This window comes from Jaculus jaculus, chromosome 14 (assembly GCF_020740685.1).
Source record: "Jaculus jaculus isolate mJacJac1 chromosome 14, mJacJac1.mat.Y.cur, whole genome shotgun sequence".
Lineage (NCBI taxonomy): Eukaryota > Metazoa > Chordata > Mammalia > Rodentia > Dipodidae > Jaculus > Jaculus jaculus.
In genome coordinates, this window is record NC_059115.1 from 53,307,514 (window position 1) to 53,323,307 (window position 15,794).

Sequence of the window (15,794 nt, forward strand, 5' to 3'; positions counted from 1 at the left end):
TTCCTTCCTCTCTCTCTCTCCCTGCCTCTCTCATAAATAATTTTTTAAAATACATTTAATTTTTATGATATAAATATATAAAAAACAAATCAGAACTTTTTGGTGAGGTCTAATTCATATATTTTTAGGCAAAGCTTTCAAGTTTAAATCACTCATAATTGTTGGTTCCAATGGATAGAGAAAATGTGCTCTACTTTGTTCAGTATATGCTAACATGTCCATCACCCAATCTTGTGATGAGAGGAATTTGGTGCCGGTGCCGATATGAGGTTCTACTGTTAGAGCAACAAGAAGTTTCACCACCTTACATCACTGTTTTCAATTTTTTTTAAATGTTATTTATTTATTTGCAATCAGAGAAACAGAGAGAGATAGAAGAGAGAGAGAATGGGCATGCCAGGGCGTCTAGCCACTGCAAATGAACTCCAGATGCATGTGCCCCTTGTGCATCTGGCTTACGTGGGTCCTGGGGAATCAAACCTGGGTCCTTTGGCTTTATAGGAAAATGCCTTAATTGCTAAGCCATTTCTCCAGCCCTGTCTTCAATTTTTTTTTTTTAAATTTGTTTTTTCGAGGTAGGGTCTCACTCTGGTCCAGGCTGATCTGGAATTAACTATGTAGTCTCCGGGTGGCCTCGAACTCATGGCGATCCTCCTACCTCTGCCTCCCAAGTGCTAGGATTAAAGGCGTGTGCCACCATGCCTGGCTTCTATCTTCAATTTTTAATAAAACTGAGAATTCATCCCATGAAGATGGTACTCACTGATACTTAATGGCTGCATAACTTGGAACAAGCTTTACTTCATACTGGTAATACCACAAACATCTTTTTTTTTTTTCAATTTTTTTTCCAATGCTAGACACCGGGAGAGTATGCCCCCACATGAATCCAGTGGAATTTTCCCGGAATTAAAATAGCAGAGCTTTAAAAAAAAAAATACAAAGGCATAGCCAAACAAACTGAATCTATTATTATTATTATTATTTTTTCAGGGAAAAACAGCAGGCTGAGAAAAGTTAAAAAGTTAATAGGCTTGGGCTAGGGGGTATGCTCAGTGGTAGAGCATGTGCAAAGCCTTGGGTTTGATCACCAGCAGAGCAGTAAAAGAGACTGCCAAAGTAAACTATTTAAAAATGGCAATTTAGTCAAATATGAGGCATTCCTTGGATTTGTGGTTCTTAAATCCATCGGCAACGGTCAAGATAGCTCTTGTCCCAGTTTCATAGGAGAAAGCTGGTCTGACTTCAGAGCCAGCACCCAGATGGCCACGTTGTGCCAGTTACATCACTAAAGGTGTGCCTTCCACACACAGGCTGGCTGCCCAACAGAACGCCAAACCATGGGCATCTGAAGCCTTCTGGGTCCCTGGAGGAGTTCTGTCTGGATCTAGAGTCTCTGGATGGAATATTCTGGAGGAGACCCATATTGCTGCCCATGAAAGGCTAAATTTGGATTTGAGAAGTCAAGCTCATTTCAAAGAAAGGGACCTAGATGTGTGAGCAGGAGACAGACTCCTTGTGCCTAATAAGGGTCTTGTGTTGCAGATGTCACTCAGCCTTAGCTTCAATTATGCCAGCTATATTTCTTTTTACAAAAATATTTTTATTAGTTGGGTGTGGTGGTGCACGCCTTTAATCCCAGCACTCAGGAGGCAGAGGTAAGAGGATTGCCATGAGTTTGAGGCCACCCTGAGATTACATAGTAAATTACAGGTCAGTCTGGGCTACGGCGAGACCCTACCTCAACACCCTCCTCCCCAAAATATTTATTTATTTATTTGAGACAGACAGACAGATAGAAAGAAAGAGGCAGATAGGAAGAGTGAGTTTAGACATGCAAGGGCCTCCTGTCACTGCAAACAAACTCTAGCCATATGTGTTACTTTGTGCATGTGGCTTTACATGGGTACTGGAGAACTGGACCGGGACCATTGAGCTTTATAAACAAGTGCCTTTAACCAGTGGGCCATCTCTCCAGCCCACTGTATTGCTTTTTTTTAAAAAATATTTTTATTTATTATTTATTTATTTGACAGAGAAAGAGGGAGAGAGAGAGAAAGAGAGAGAATGGGCATGCCAGGGCCTCTAGCCACTGCAAATGAACTCCAAACACGTGCGCCCCCTTGTGCATCTGGCTAATGTGGGTCCTGGGGAATAGAACCTGGGTCCTTTAGTCCTACAGGCAAACTCTTTAACTGCTAAGCCATCCCTCCAGCCCTGTATTTATTTATTTTTTAAATATTTTATATATTTGAGAGAGAGAGGGAGATAGAGAGAAAATGAAAATGGGCACGCCAGGGCCTCCAGCCATTGCAAACCAACTCTAGACGCCTGCGCCACCTTGTGGATCTTGCTTTACATGAGTACTAGAAAAATCTAACCCGGGTCCTTAGACTTTGCAACAAGTGCCTTAACTGCTGAGCCAGCTCCCCAGTCGACTATATTTCTTTCTTTCTTTTTGTTTTCTTTTCATAACCTTTAAAAAGCATTTTATTTATATTAGTTATGGACATACTTAGAATGTGAACAACACATGTTGGTACCACACTTTCCCTCCTCCCTGCCCCTTTTCCAAAGCGACCCTCCTTGTTGGGGATGCAGGTCATTCCCATGGGGACTCTGGGTCATGCACTGTGGGGTTAGCCATCAGTTATGGGGAAGAGGCAATGCCTCTGTGCATAATGTCCCAGTTTGTGGCTCTAACAATCTTTCCTCCCCCTCTTCTGTAAAATTCCCTGAGCCATGTTGGGTAGGTCCACTATATTTCTTTTTTTGTTATTTGTTTATTTTTAATTATTTATTTGAGAGTGACAGACAGAGTAAGAGGCATATATAGAGAAAGAATGGGTGTGCCAAGGCCTCCAGCCACTGCAAACAAACTCCAGATGCGTGCAGCCCCTTGTGCATCTGGCTAAGCCTTGAACCGGGGTCCTTAGGCTTCATAGGTAAGCATTTAACCGCTAGGCCATCTCTCCAGCTCCACTATATTTCTTTTTTTTTTCGAGGTAGGGTCTCACTCTGGTCCAGGCTGACCTGGAACTAACTCTGTAGTCTCAGTGTGGCCTTGAACTCACGGCGATCCTCCTACCTCTGCCTCCTGAGTGCTGGGATTAAAGGCGTGCGCCACCACGGCCGGCTCCACTATATTTCTTAAGCAGGGTTTTTGTTTGTTTGGGGGCCAAACTCTATGTTAAATGTTGCAGAAACACACACTATGCACACAGGTATTTCTAATGTCATTAACATGTTCACATACTGTAAGAACACCTTCACATATTTACTTACTTAACTCCCACTATAATCATGTTAAGACTGGTGTCATTATTCTCATTTTACACATGGGAACATAAGAACATAGATATCTGGTGTTCTAAGGCCACACAGGCAGCATCTGAATGGTGCCTATCTCCCAAACCAGGCACCTTTCTGTTTGAATGTTGGTCGTCGGCCACACACCATGGACTCAGGCACCTAAGTGTGGGCAGCAAGGAGACAGACCCACTGTCCCTGCACACGGGGGCACAGGCCTGGGTTTACATCCCTTACTGCGCTATGCAGTGGCAGCATCTTGGCCAGACATTTGCCCTGAACCCAAACCTCATCCTTTCAGATAGGGAGCACCTCCCCTACAGTTTCCGACGCTTAGCTAAGGATTATTTCTGTGTAGCACTTGGGAAAACATGGCAGTAAGGCAATTCCACTGCCGGTGCCGGCAGAAGCCCTTCCCTCCTAGGGGGAGCCACTTCCACTTTCAGTGAGATAGCTGAGTAAACCAGGTCTACATTTAGCAATATGGCTACAATGTGCATTCTTAACAAAGAAAATCTGATTAAGCCAGGTGTGATGGTGCTCACCTTTAATCCCAGCACCTGGAAGGTAGAGGTAGGAGGATCACCGTGAGTTCAATGCTACCCGGAGACTACATAGTGAATTCCAGGTCAGCCTGGGCTAGAGTGAAACTGTACCTCAAAAAAAAAAAAAAAAAAAAAAAAAAGACAGAAAGAGAAAATTTGAAGATCTAAGCAGTAGAAAGATACATTTTAAAAACCTCTCATCTACTCCAGCCTTTGAATTTACTTTCTGGAAGTAAATCTCCTTTTGAAATCCTTTGTGCACACATGTCGGTATTCATGTCTTCTAACTCCCAAGGATGGCTATCCCATTTTAATACACATGGAAGTGTATGTTTTTGCCTAATACTGAGGTCGTTTTGGGGACCGGAGTGGTTTTAGCACTTGTCTAGCATGTATGAGACCCTGAGTTTGGTCCCCAGCACTGAGAAGGGAGGGGAAAGGAAGAGACATTTAGGTCATTTTGGCCTTTGTTATTACAAACAAGGCAAGAAGAAACATCTCTTTCTATTTCCCTTAATGCACCATCATCTATATTTCATAGACAGACAGACTGACTGAATCACCTTTTGGGTAAGGGACTGGGATGCAACAAGAGGTGGTGTTAGTAACACGAGCTAGATTATTTAAGTAGATTTTCTTGGTTGTTGTTTGTTTTGATGTCAGACGCCATGCTAAATGCTATAGTTGCATACATACATGCACAAGTTATACATACATATGTTCAGAATGTCATTAACACTAAGATATAAGAACATGTTTGTATATCCTATGTATTATTACTTAGCTTTCATTAGAATATTATAAAGTAGGTATTATTATTGTCATTTTACATATGTGAAAATAAATGTATAGAAATGTGGTGACTTGACAAAGATCACATGGCCAGGGGCTGAATGGTGCCTACCTGTCTCCAAAGCAAATGACTTTCTCTTTTAATATTGGTGGCTTGTCATGTTCCATGGACACAGTTATTTATTTATGCTTTTATTCATTTATTTGAGAGAGAGAATGAGGCAGAAGAAGAGAAGGAATGGGCATCCCAGGGCCTCCAGCCACTGTAAATGAACTCCAGATGCATGCGCCACCTTGTGCATCTGCCTTACATGGGTCCTGGGGAATTGAACAGAGGTCTTTTGGCTTTGCAGGCAAGCACTTTAACCGCTAAACCATCTCTCCAGCCCAGACACAGTTATTTAATACTAGCTCATTATTTAGAAAATGGCAATGGTGGTAAAATGCCTCAAGGGGCTGTTGTAAGGATTCAATGAGATACTGTGTCTGAAATAACCACTACCATGGCCTGGCAAACAGTAAGTGCTCAATACACACAGGGTGCTTTTTCTGTTTGGATGAGGCAGTTCCTGGGTTCTGAATATACAGAGGAGTTGCCCATTCCATTCAGCCGGGCTTGTATCAGAAGACAGGGTAGACATCAATGACTAGGTACCAAAGGTCATCACTCACACTCTCAGGCGACAGGTCCTATAAGTCTCACTACTTAGCCTCACACTACTTTAAGAGCACTGTGCCCTTCAGTACACGTTCTAGCCCAGATCAGATCACTGCTCTTCACAACTCTGGCTCGGTGCGCATCCTCCCACGCTGGGCCATGCTGACCCCCGGCTCCCCACCAAGCTCCTCCTTCTCTTCCAGACTCTTCCTATGGCTGGTGCACACCATCGTCTTAGCCGTCCTGACCTCAGTGCCTCACTCAACTCCTCCTCTTCCCCTTTGGGCACAACTCCTCCTCTACCTGCACACCAATTCCTTTTCAGATCACAGAGCCCAGTAATCCCCAACCCTCCTCTCCAGCTCTCTTGCTGCTGCTCCCTAGGAGAACCCTACTGCCACATTCAGTTCCCAAGAGCCTTGGGAGAAGAACAGAGAAGACTCGAGTGGCATCACGTGCCCTTCGTGTCCTCTACACGCTACCCTGGGCACGTGTGTGTGTGTGTGTGTGGGGGGGGTCTATTCAGGAAATATTCAAGGGACTGAGCTCTGGACAAGAATTCACCTCCAGCTGAGTTTTCAGTGAAAAGAACAGAAGCAGGGATTCACTCTGGATTTGGTTTCTCTCTTAAGGTTTGGCAGCACGAAACCTCCTTTCTTACTCACTGTGGGGTAAACAATTCATTAAAAAAAAAAATCTTTAAACCACCTGTCCCACATCACACACAGCCACAAACTTAGAAGAAACAAGCACATGAGAACCTACCCTGACTTTCTGTGATTTTGCACAGTACAAAACATCCTGGTAGTGCTGGGCGTGGCTCGGGTCCACATCTCTGATCTTAGCCGTGGGCAACATCAAGGTGTCTAAAGTCTTCAAAGGATTCCCTTCATCGATAGCTTCGTTGATGTATCCGACAGCTACAATTCCTAGAAAGTGAACAAACCTCTTTTTGAGTCACAGAACACTGTACACTCTTTATGTTACTGATTACAATGAACTTGTAAAAAACTGCGCAGGAGCTGCAATGAGTGAACACAACTACATTTCTACACACTCAATGTGCAATCTCTAAATGAGATGAAAGAAAATTTCAACTCATAACGAGTTCAATTACAAATATATTTAAACACTTTTTAATTTTATTTATTTATTTATTTATTTGAGAGCAACAGACAGAGAGAGAAAGAGGGGGAGAAAGAGAGAGAGAGAGAAAGAATGAGTACGCCAGGGCTTCCAGCCACTGCAAAGGAACTCCAGATGCGTGTGCCCCTTGTGCATCTGGCTAACGTGGGTCCTGGGGAATCGAGCCTCGAACTGGGGTCCTTAGGCTTCACAGGCAAGCGCTTAACTGCTAAGCCATCTCTCCAGCCTGATTTAAACACTTTTTTTTCATTTTTATTTATTTATTTAAGAGTGACAGAAAGAGAGGGAGAGAGAGAGAGAGAGAGAGAGAGAGAGAGAGAGAGAGAGGCAGACAGAGAGGGAGAATGGGTGCGCCAGGGCCTCCAGCCATTGCAAACAAACTCCAGACGCGGGGCCCCCTTGTGCATTTGGCTAACGTGGGTCCTGGGGAATCGAGCCTCAAACTGGGGTCCTTAGGCTTCACAGGCAAGTGCTTAACCACTAAGCCATCTCTCCAGCCCACAAATATATTTAAATTGCAAAAAGAATATCTAGGAAAAACTTAAAAAAGGAGTACAAAACATGTTCACTGAAGACTCTGAAACACTACTGAAACAAATTAATGAACCAAAACTAATGGAAGGGAATTTTATGGTTACACACTAGAAAATTTCATGTTATGAAGGTGGAGATACTCTTTAAATTGACCTACAGCTTCAACGTAACTCCTAAAAATTCCAAGCAGCCTTTAAAAAACAAAAATAAAACATAAATTGAGGGCTGGAGAGATGGCTTGGTGGTTAAGGTGCTTGCCTACAAAGCATAGTTAAGCATAAGGATAAACATTCACACCAATAGAACAGGATGAGAGGTCTAGAAAGAAATCCCCACACTTATAGTCAATTGTTTTTTGTTTTTTTTTTTGACAAGTGTGACCAAAACAATTCAACACAGTCTTTATAACAAACATTTCTACAACAAGTAGATATCCACCTACATGTGAATGAAGTTGGACCTGTACATGAAGTCTTAAATAAAAGTTAATGCAAACTAGGTCATAGACCTGAATATAAAGGCCTAAAGTATATATTTTTTCTTTTTTATTTATTTGCAAGGAGAGAGAGAGAGAGAGAGAGAGAGAGAATATGAATATATGGGCATGCCAGGGCCTCTACCCACTGCAAACAAACTCCAGATGTGCGTGCTACTTTGTGCATTTGGCTTTGCGTGGTTAATGGAAATCAAACCTGGGTCCTTAGGCTTTGTAGGCATGCACTTTAATGACTGAGCCATCTCTCCAGCCCAAAACAAAGTGCTTTTTTTTTTTTTTTTTTTTTTTTTTGGTGGGTTTTCTAGGTAGGATCTTGCTCTGACCTGGAATTCATTATGCAGTCTCAGGGTGGCCTTGATCCTCCTACCTGTGTCTCCCGAGTGCTAGGATTAAAGGCATGTGCCATTACTCCTGTCTTTTCATTAAAAAAATTTGAGGGGCTGGAGAGATGGCTTAGTGGTTAAGCGCTTGCCTGTGAAGCCTAAGGACCCCAGTTCAAATCTCGATTCCCCAGGACCCACGTTAGCCAGATGCACAAGGGGACGCACGTGTCTGGAGTTCATTTGCAGTGGCTGGAGGCCCTGGCGTGTCCATTCTCTCTCTCTCCCTCCCTCCCTCCCTCCTTCTCTCTGTCTGTTGCTCTCAAATAAATAAATAAAAATAAACCAAAAAAATTTTTTAAAATATATTTGAAAGTGAGAAAGAGTGGGGAGCAGACAGAGAGAGAAAGAAAGAGAGAATGGGTGCACTAGGGCTACCAGCCACTGCAAACAAACTCTAGACATACACACCTCCTTGTGCATCTGGCTTCACATGAGTCCTAGGGAATCAGACCTGGGTCCTTTGGCTTTGCAGGCAAGGGCCTTAGCCACTAAGTAATCTCTCTAGTCCTAAAGTATAATTTCTTTTATTTTTTATTTATTTTTTTTTTTTAATAATTTTATTTATTTATTTATTTGAGAGCGACAGACACAGAGAGAAAGACAGATAGAGGGAGAGAGAGAGAATGGGCGCGCCAGGGCTTCCAGCCTCTGCAAACGAACTCCAGACGCGTGCGCCCCCTTGTGCATCTGGCTAACGTGGGACCTGGGGAACCGAGCCTCGAACCGGGGTCCTTAGGCTTCACAGGCAAGCGCTTAACCGCTAAGCTATCTCTCCAGCCCATAATTTCTTTTAAAGTTTATTGTATTGTACAGTGTGTGTATGTGTGTGTATGTGTGTGATTTCAGGCATACACACCCCACAGCACACATGTGGAGGTCAGAGGACAACTTTCAGGTTGATCTTTGTCTCCCCCCTTGCTCACAGTCTCACTGTTCACTGCTCTGTCGACTAGCTTCTGGGATACTCTCCTGGCTCAGCCTTCCCTCTCATCTTAGGTGCATGGAATTACAAAAGCCCACACAGCTTCCGCCTTTTTCTTTAATGAGGGGTCTGGAGATCTGAACTCGGCTCTTCAGAGTTGTGTGGCCAAGTGCTTTATCTCCTGAGCCATCTCCTCGATCTTAAAGCACAGTAATCTTAAATGAAAACATGAGTACACCTTTGTGACTTTAGGCTTGGAATCATTTTTTAAGTTATGACATCAAGAACCCAAGGGACTTTGTCATAATTAAATCTTTTGCAGGGTATGGCAGTACACTTTCATTCCAGCCACTTGGAAGGCAGAGTAGGATGATCTCCTTGAGTTCGAGGCCAGCACGAGACTGTATAGTGAATTCCAGGTCCGTCCAGTAGGGTAAGACCCTACCTCAAAACAACAACAACAACAACAAAAAACATCTTTTGTGCTTGAAAAGACACTATGAAAGAAACTAAAACAGATGATCTAAAGAATAGGATAAAAGATATGCAAGTTCTATTTATCTAATAAAAAGACATAAAGAATTCTTGTAACTGGACTGGGGAGACAGCTCAGATGGTAAAGTGCTTTCCTTGTAAGCATGAACATCTGAGTTTGAGATGCGGAACGCATGTTAAAAAAAAAAAAAAAAAGGCCAGATAGGAAGATGCATGCTTTCAATCCCAGCATTGGGAAGGCAGAAACAGGTGAATCTCTAGGGCTGGCTGGTCAGTCAGCCAGCCAGTCAGTCTAACCTACTTGGTGAGTTCCAGGCCTGTGAAAGGTCCTGTCTCAAAAAAAAAGGGGAGGAATAGTAAATGACAACACCCTGAGGTTGTCTTTTGGCCTACACTCCCCAACCCCCCCCCACAAAATAGATATAAAAGCTCTCATAATTCAACAATTAAAACACAACTCAATTTAAAATGAGCAAAGGATAAAAGTAAACATTCCTCTTATGAAGATGCTGAAGTGGTTACTAAACAGAGAAAAGGTGATCAACATTATTAGTTATTAGGAAAATGCAAGTCAAAATCACAACAAAAGACCATTTGCAACCACTAGGATGATTAATAAAAAAATAAACAATAACAAGCATGGATGAGTCTAGAGAAATGAGAACCTGTATACATTGGTGGAATTGGAAAGTGGCAGTCATCTCAGAAAACAATTTTTCAGAGCCTTAACAAATTATACGCAGATCTACCAGGTGACCCAGTCATTCAGCCATTAAACAACCTACTGAACACCCATCCATGACAGGCCCACACAAAACACATACACTAAGGTTTACTGCAGCATTATGAATAATCACTACAAAGTAGAAACAGCCCAAATATCCAGCAAATGATCAGTGGATAAACAAATGTAAATCCACAGGCTAGAATATTCTTTAACCTAGAAAGGAATACAAAAAATACTGACATATAATAAAAAATAATGAATTCAGAAAATACGCTAAGCAACCAAATTCAGACACAAAAGGCCACTATAAATTTATGAAGGTCAAATTTTATGGTACATAATTTACATTTTAATAAAGCTATTATTATTATTATTATTATTATTTTTCCAGGTAGGGTCTCACTCTGGTCCAGGGTGACCTGGAAATAACTATGTAGTCTCAGGGTGGCCTCAAACCATGGTGATCCTCCTATCTGTGCCTCCCGAGTATTGGGATTAAAGGCGTGCACTGTCACGCCTGGCTTTTTTTATTTTTAAGAAATAGTTTATTTATTTATTTGACAGAGAAAAAATAGGGAGAAAGAGAGGGGGAGAGAGAAAATGGGTGCACCAGGGCCTCCAGCCTCTGCAAACGAACTCCAGACATGTGCACCCCTTGTGCATCTGGCTTACATGAGTCCCAGGGAAATCAAACCTGGGTCCTTTGGCTTTGCAGGCAAACACTTTTAACTTCTAAGCCATCCCTCCAGTCCAGAGCTATTAGTTTTTCTTTTTCTTTTTATTAATTTGCAAGCACAGAGAAAGAGAGAGAGAGAGAGAGAGTGCAAGAAAGAGAGAGAGAAGAAAGGAGAGGAGAGAATGAGCACACCAGGGCCTCCAGCCATTGCAAACAAACTCCAGATGTAGGTGCCCCTGCATCTGGCTTTACATGGGTACTGGGGAATCAAACCTGGGTCATTTGGCTTAGCAGTTAAAGCATTTGCCTACAAAGCCTTCTCTCCAGCCCAAAGCTATGGTTTTTGAAGCAATATAATTTTTCACATAAGCAGCAAAAGACAAGCTATTTCCAGTGTGACTATCACTTGAATGTTAGATAATAATGCCAAGATATTAGGTGATAGGACCAAAGAATAACAGCACTGAAGAATTTTATGTAGAGATGTATAGAAAACACAAGAAAAGAGAAGCTTGGATGTGCATGCGACCCTTCACAATTACTTTACTTTTGCCCTCCGTAAAGTGTTCAAAAGCAGACAGTTCCAAATCAAGCAACTCTCTACAGTGATAAGAGAGAGTAGAGTGTCAGCTTGATGCTATCTGGTGGAGCTCTGCAAGGTGACATGTTCTGTGCGTGCTGTTCTGTGGCATCCAACAGCCACATGTAACTCTGGAGCACTTAGCATGAGTCCTGTGTGCCTGAAGAACAGAACCTCAATACTTTGTTTAGTCTTAAGTAACTCATATCACATAATCACATCTATGGCTGGGCAATAGGGGAGGGTTATACCGAAACAAAGTCATGCACATCTTGACATAGCTTTAAGGTTCAGATATGAGTATCTGATTTCATATAGTATTTATCTTAAAGCAGACATTATACCTGGAGGTTATTATTATTGTTGTTGTTATTATTATTAATTAGTGTTTTTTTTGAGGCAGGGTCTCAGTCTAGGTCAGGCTGATCTGAAATTCATTATCAGTAGTATCAGGGTGGCCTTGAACTCACAGCGATCCTCCTACCTCTGCCTCCCAAGTGCTGAGATTAAAGGTGTACGCCACCATGCCCAGCTCATACCTGGAGTTTTAATTCATGGTGGTACCAAACGACGAATAAGCACACCCTCTTGTTTAATTGCTAATCATCAGTAATGTACCAAATCTTAAAATGCGGAGTAGGTCTATAGAAGATAGACTGTGGAGTCTATAAAACCTTATACAGTTCTAAAGAGGACAGATGTATTTGAAGGGCACTTATCATCTTATTGTTAAAAATAAATTTCACCCAGTAACAAGAACACATACATATTCACACATAAGCGTGCTAGCAGGAAGATTTTTATGTCCTACTTCAGAGCTGATGAGCAAGAACTGGTAAAGAAATGAAATATCACCAAGCAATAAGCTTAGGAAATAAATGCTCATAAGGCCAAACTTGTTATCTTATTTTTTTAAAAAAGATGATTTTTAAGTGACTTTATAAATGATATACCATGAAAAAGAATGAGTACTTTTACATTTTAAAAAGCACTTCTAGGGCTGGAGAGATCGCTTAGCGGTTAAGTGCTTGCCTGTGAAGCCTAAGGACCCTGGTTCGAGGCTCGGTTCCCCAGGTCCCACGTTAGCCAGATGCACAAGGGGGCGCACGCGTCTGGAGTTCGTTTGCAGAGGCTGGAAGCCCTGGCACGCCCATTCTCTCTCTCTCCCTCTGTCTTTCTCTCTGTGTCTGTCGCTCTCAAATAAATAAAATAATTTTTTTTTTAAAAAAGCACTTCTACCTTGATATTCAAATTAGGGTAAAATGCTTAGCTAAATATTTTCTGAATAGTTGGTCCCATGAACACCACCTTGCTAAGCATGAAGAGATTTGTAAGAGGAAGTGGCCCACATAAAACCCCTAGAGATTATTCCAGATAATAATAATTAAATTTGCTTGAAGTTAAAGCAAAAGTAGTTCTCTAACATTCAAAGCAAATATTTTTTAAATGTTAGGAGAGCTCCACAAAGTTTATGGTACTGTCATCTCATCCTATACTATTTAATAAGCTGAGAGAACAGACTTCATATCATTCACTGACCCCTTGTTCAGGCTGTTCTAAATACCTTCAAACACCCCATCCAACAATGATCTTAGCAGAACCAAGTCTGAGAAACAGGATGTACACACATCCTAAGGGCCGATCACCTGGCAAGGCGTGCATTCCAGCTGACTTGATTGAAACCAGTGGCTGAAGGCTTTGGTATCTAGCCACACATACTGCTGAGGTCATAATAAATGACCTCATAGGAGCTAAGAAACCTACCCAGGAGCTCTCCCCCCACCCCCGGGCATACCTGTCTCATATTTTCTATTTGAACATATAAACCAGAAATCTCTTATGAATGAAGATGGCTGAATTCCAGCTTATGACCCACATCTTTAAATCAAAGTGTGATGCTGTAACACCCCGATCCAGCGGGAGAGTGAGCATTCTCTGAGAATCCAAATTTTTGAGACTGGTAAAGTAATTTATAAGCATAGTACTTCACCCAGAAAGGCAAAATCTCAAATAAGATAATTTCTTTGCTTAGACTAAGTGATTAAAATGATATTTCTCTCTAGTTTTATTGGAAAAAGTGAACTTTCTGGTAAGAAATCAACAGAGCATCAAATATCCATCCACGAAGGACGGCTTAGCAGTTAAGGCACATGCCTGCAAAGCCAAAAGACTGAGGTTCAAATCCCTAGGACCCATGTTATTCAGATGCACAAGGGGGTGCATGAAACTGGAGTTCATTTGCAGTGGCTGGAGGTCCTAGCACGCCCATTCTCTCTCTCTCTCTCCCTTTTTCTCTGTCAAATAAATAAATAGGGCTGGAGAGATGGCTTAGCGGTTAAGCGCTTGCCTGTGAAGCCTAAGGACCCCGGTTCAAGGCTCGGTTCCCCAGGTCCCATGTTAGCCAGATGCACAAGGGGGCGCATGCGTCTGGAGTTCGTTTGCAGAGGCTGGAAGCCCTGGCGCGCCCATTCTCTCTCTCTCTCCCTCTATCTGTCTTTCTCTCTGTGTCTGTCGTTCTCAAATAAATAAAAATTAAAAATAAATAAATAAATAAATAAAAATAAAATATTTTTTAAAATATCCATCCACAAAAGGGTCACTACCTCCTTAAGCTATATGAACACCACTTGGTTTTCTTCTTCTGGAAAAGCAGAAGCTTTGACATCTGAGAATGGCCCCTCCAATCCGGGTCAAGGACAAGGACATCAGAGCGACGCCTATGGGCACTGGGAGCCAAGTGCCTTCACCGGGGTTCGGCAGCACATACAGACATTCCCAGAGCAAACCGGGACTGTGGGAATTGCCAGTAAGTTGCACGGGAAACTGGGGCTGAGGCGGTGACTCGGGATAAAATACTTATGGGCGAATGTGAGGCCCTGAGTTTGGATCTACAGCCCTATGTAAAAAGCTGAGTGTGGGCTGGAGAGATGGCTTGGCGGTTAAGCGCTTGCCTGTGAAGCCTAAGGACCCCGGTTCGAGGCTCGGTTCCCCAGGTCCCACGTTAGCCAGATGCACAAGGGGGCGCACGCGTCTGGAGTTCGTTTGCAGAGGCTGGAAGCCCTGGCGTGCCCATTCTCTCTCTCCTCCTCTATCTGTCTTTCTCTCTAAGTCTGTCGCTCTCAAATAAATAAATAAAAAATATATATATATAAAAAAAAAAGCTGAGTGTGACGGTATTTGCCTATAATATTTTACACACACACACACACACACACACACACACACACTGGGGGGGGGAGCTGGAGGGAATTGGGGAGATAGGAGCTCTGGTTAGCCTACCAAAAGAAAGACATCCTATCTGATGGTTTGCAGTAGATACCCCACCCAAGCAGCAGGGGGCTCAGCATGTGGAAATGTGGGATCTAAGGAGAGGACAAAGGGACAGGGGCCAGGGGACACCACTCTGCAGCAGCACCCACACCATGAAGGATCTCCCCCACCTCCATCCCCAGGGTGGTGAACATCTGCTCCAATTATTGCTTCCCTCTCAAGTAACACCTGGTAGGAGCGCCGGCCTCTCAAGTCGACACATCAGCAGTGAGCTGCGCGCAAGGAGTCAGATGGCCGAGGTCTCACACGTCTCAGGGACAGGACGTGCGAAGAGGTGACAGAAAGCGGCGAGGTCCCAAGGAGAAAAGTCAGATGTGCACGCAGCTTGAAAGAGGCAAAATTGGGCTGGAGAGATGGCTTAGCGGTTAAGCGCTTGCCTGTGAAGCCTAAGGACCCCGGTTCGAGGCTCGGTTCCCCAGGTCCCACGTTAGCCAGATGCACAAGGGGGTGCACGCGTCTGGAGTTCGTTTGCAGAGGCTGGAAGCCCTGGTGCGCCCATTCTCTCTCTCTCCCTCTATCTGTCTTTCTCTCTATGTCTGTCGCTCTCAAATAAATAAATAAAAGAACAAAAAAAAATTAAAAGAAAAAAATAGAAAGGCAAAATTATGACAGTACCCAGGTACGAGTGTCACAGTAAATCCACACCCACTGGGCGCTATCAAGGCATTCCAACAGTTTTAGTAGGAGTCCAGAGTGAGAAGACGGTTGCCAATAAACCTGACACAGCGCTCGCAGGAAACAGCCGAGGAAAAGCAGTCAACTATGCAAGTGCAGTTAACGAACAGCCATAGGCTTTATCTCAAGCATGAGGTCAGCATGTATTCCTAGATCCAGCATTAGGAGATCAGACCCACGACCCTAACCGATGCTCACTAGCACAAAACAGTTCAGGCGTGTCAAGAGTGTTTTTGCTTACTTCATCTGCAAGCTTAGAGCGCGTGAGGAAGAAGAGCTGACGCTGCATCAAGGGTGCTGGGAAATGCCTGCAGCATTGACACTGGGGAGCACAGGCAGGTGGAGCCTGAGTTTAGGGCTAGCCTAGGCTACATAAGAAGACGCTACTACAAAAAATAAAAAAAAGTAGGGGCTGGAGAGATGGTTTAGCAGTTAAGTGCTTGCCTGTGAAACCTAAGGACCCCGGTTCGAGGCTCGATTCCTCAGGACCCACGTTAGCCAGATGTACAAGGCGGTACACGCGTCT

General features: G+C 43.3%; 1 protein-coding gene across 1 annotated transcript in view; it reads right to left on the reverse strand.

Moving 5' to 3' along the window:
* Iqgap2 (IQ motif containing GTPase activating protein 2) overlaps positions 1-15,794 on the reverse strand; it is a 347,567-nt gene that overhangs the window by 99,860 nt on the left and 231,913 nt on the right. The window contains exon 13 of the mRNA XM_012952223.2: positions 6,070-6,233. Within this exon, the coding sequence (XP_012807677.2) occupies positions 6,070-6,233 (164 nt within the window). The remainder of the gene's footprint in view (positions 1-6,069; positions 6,234-15,794) is intronic.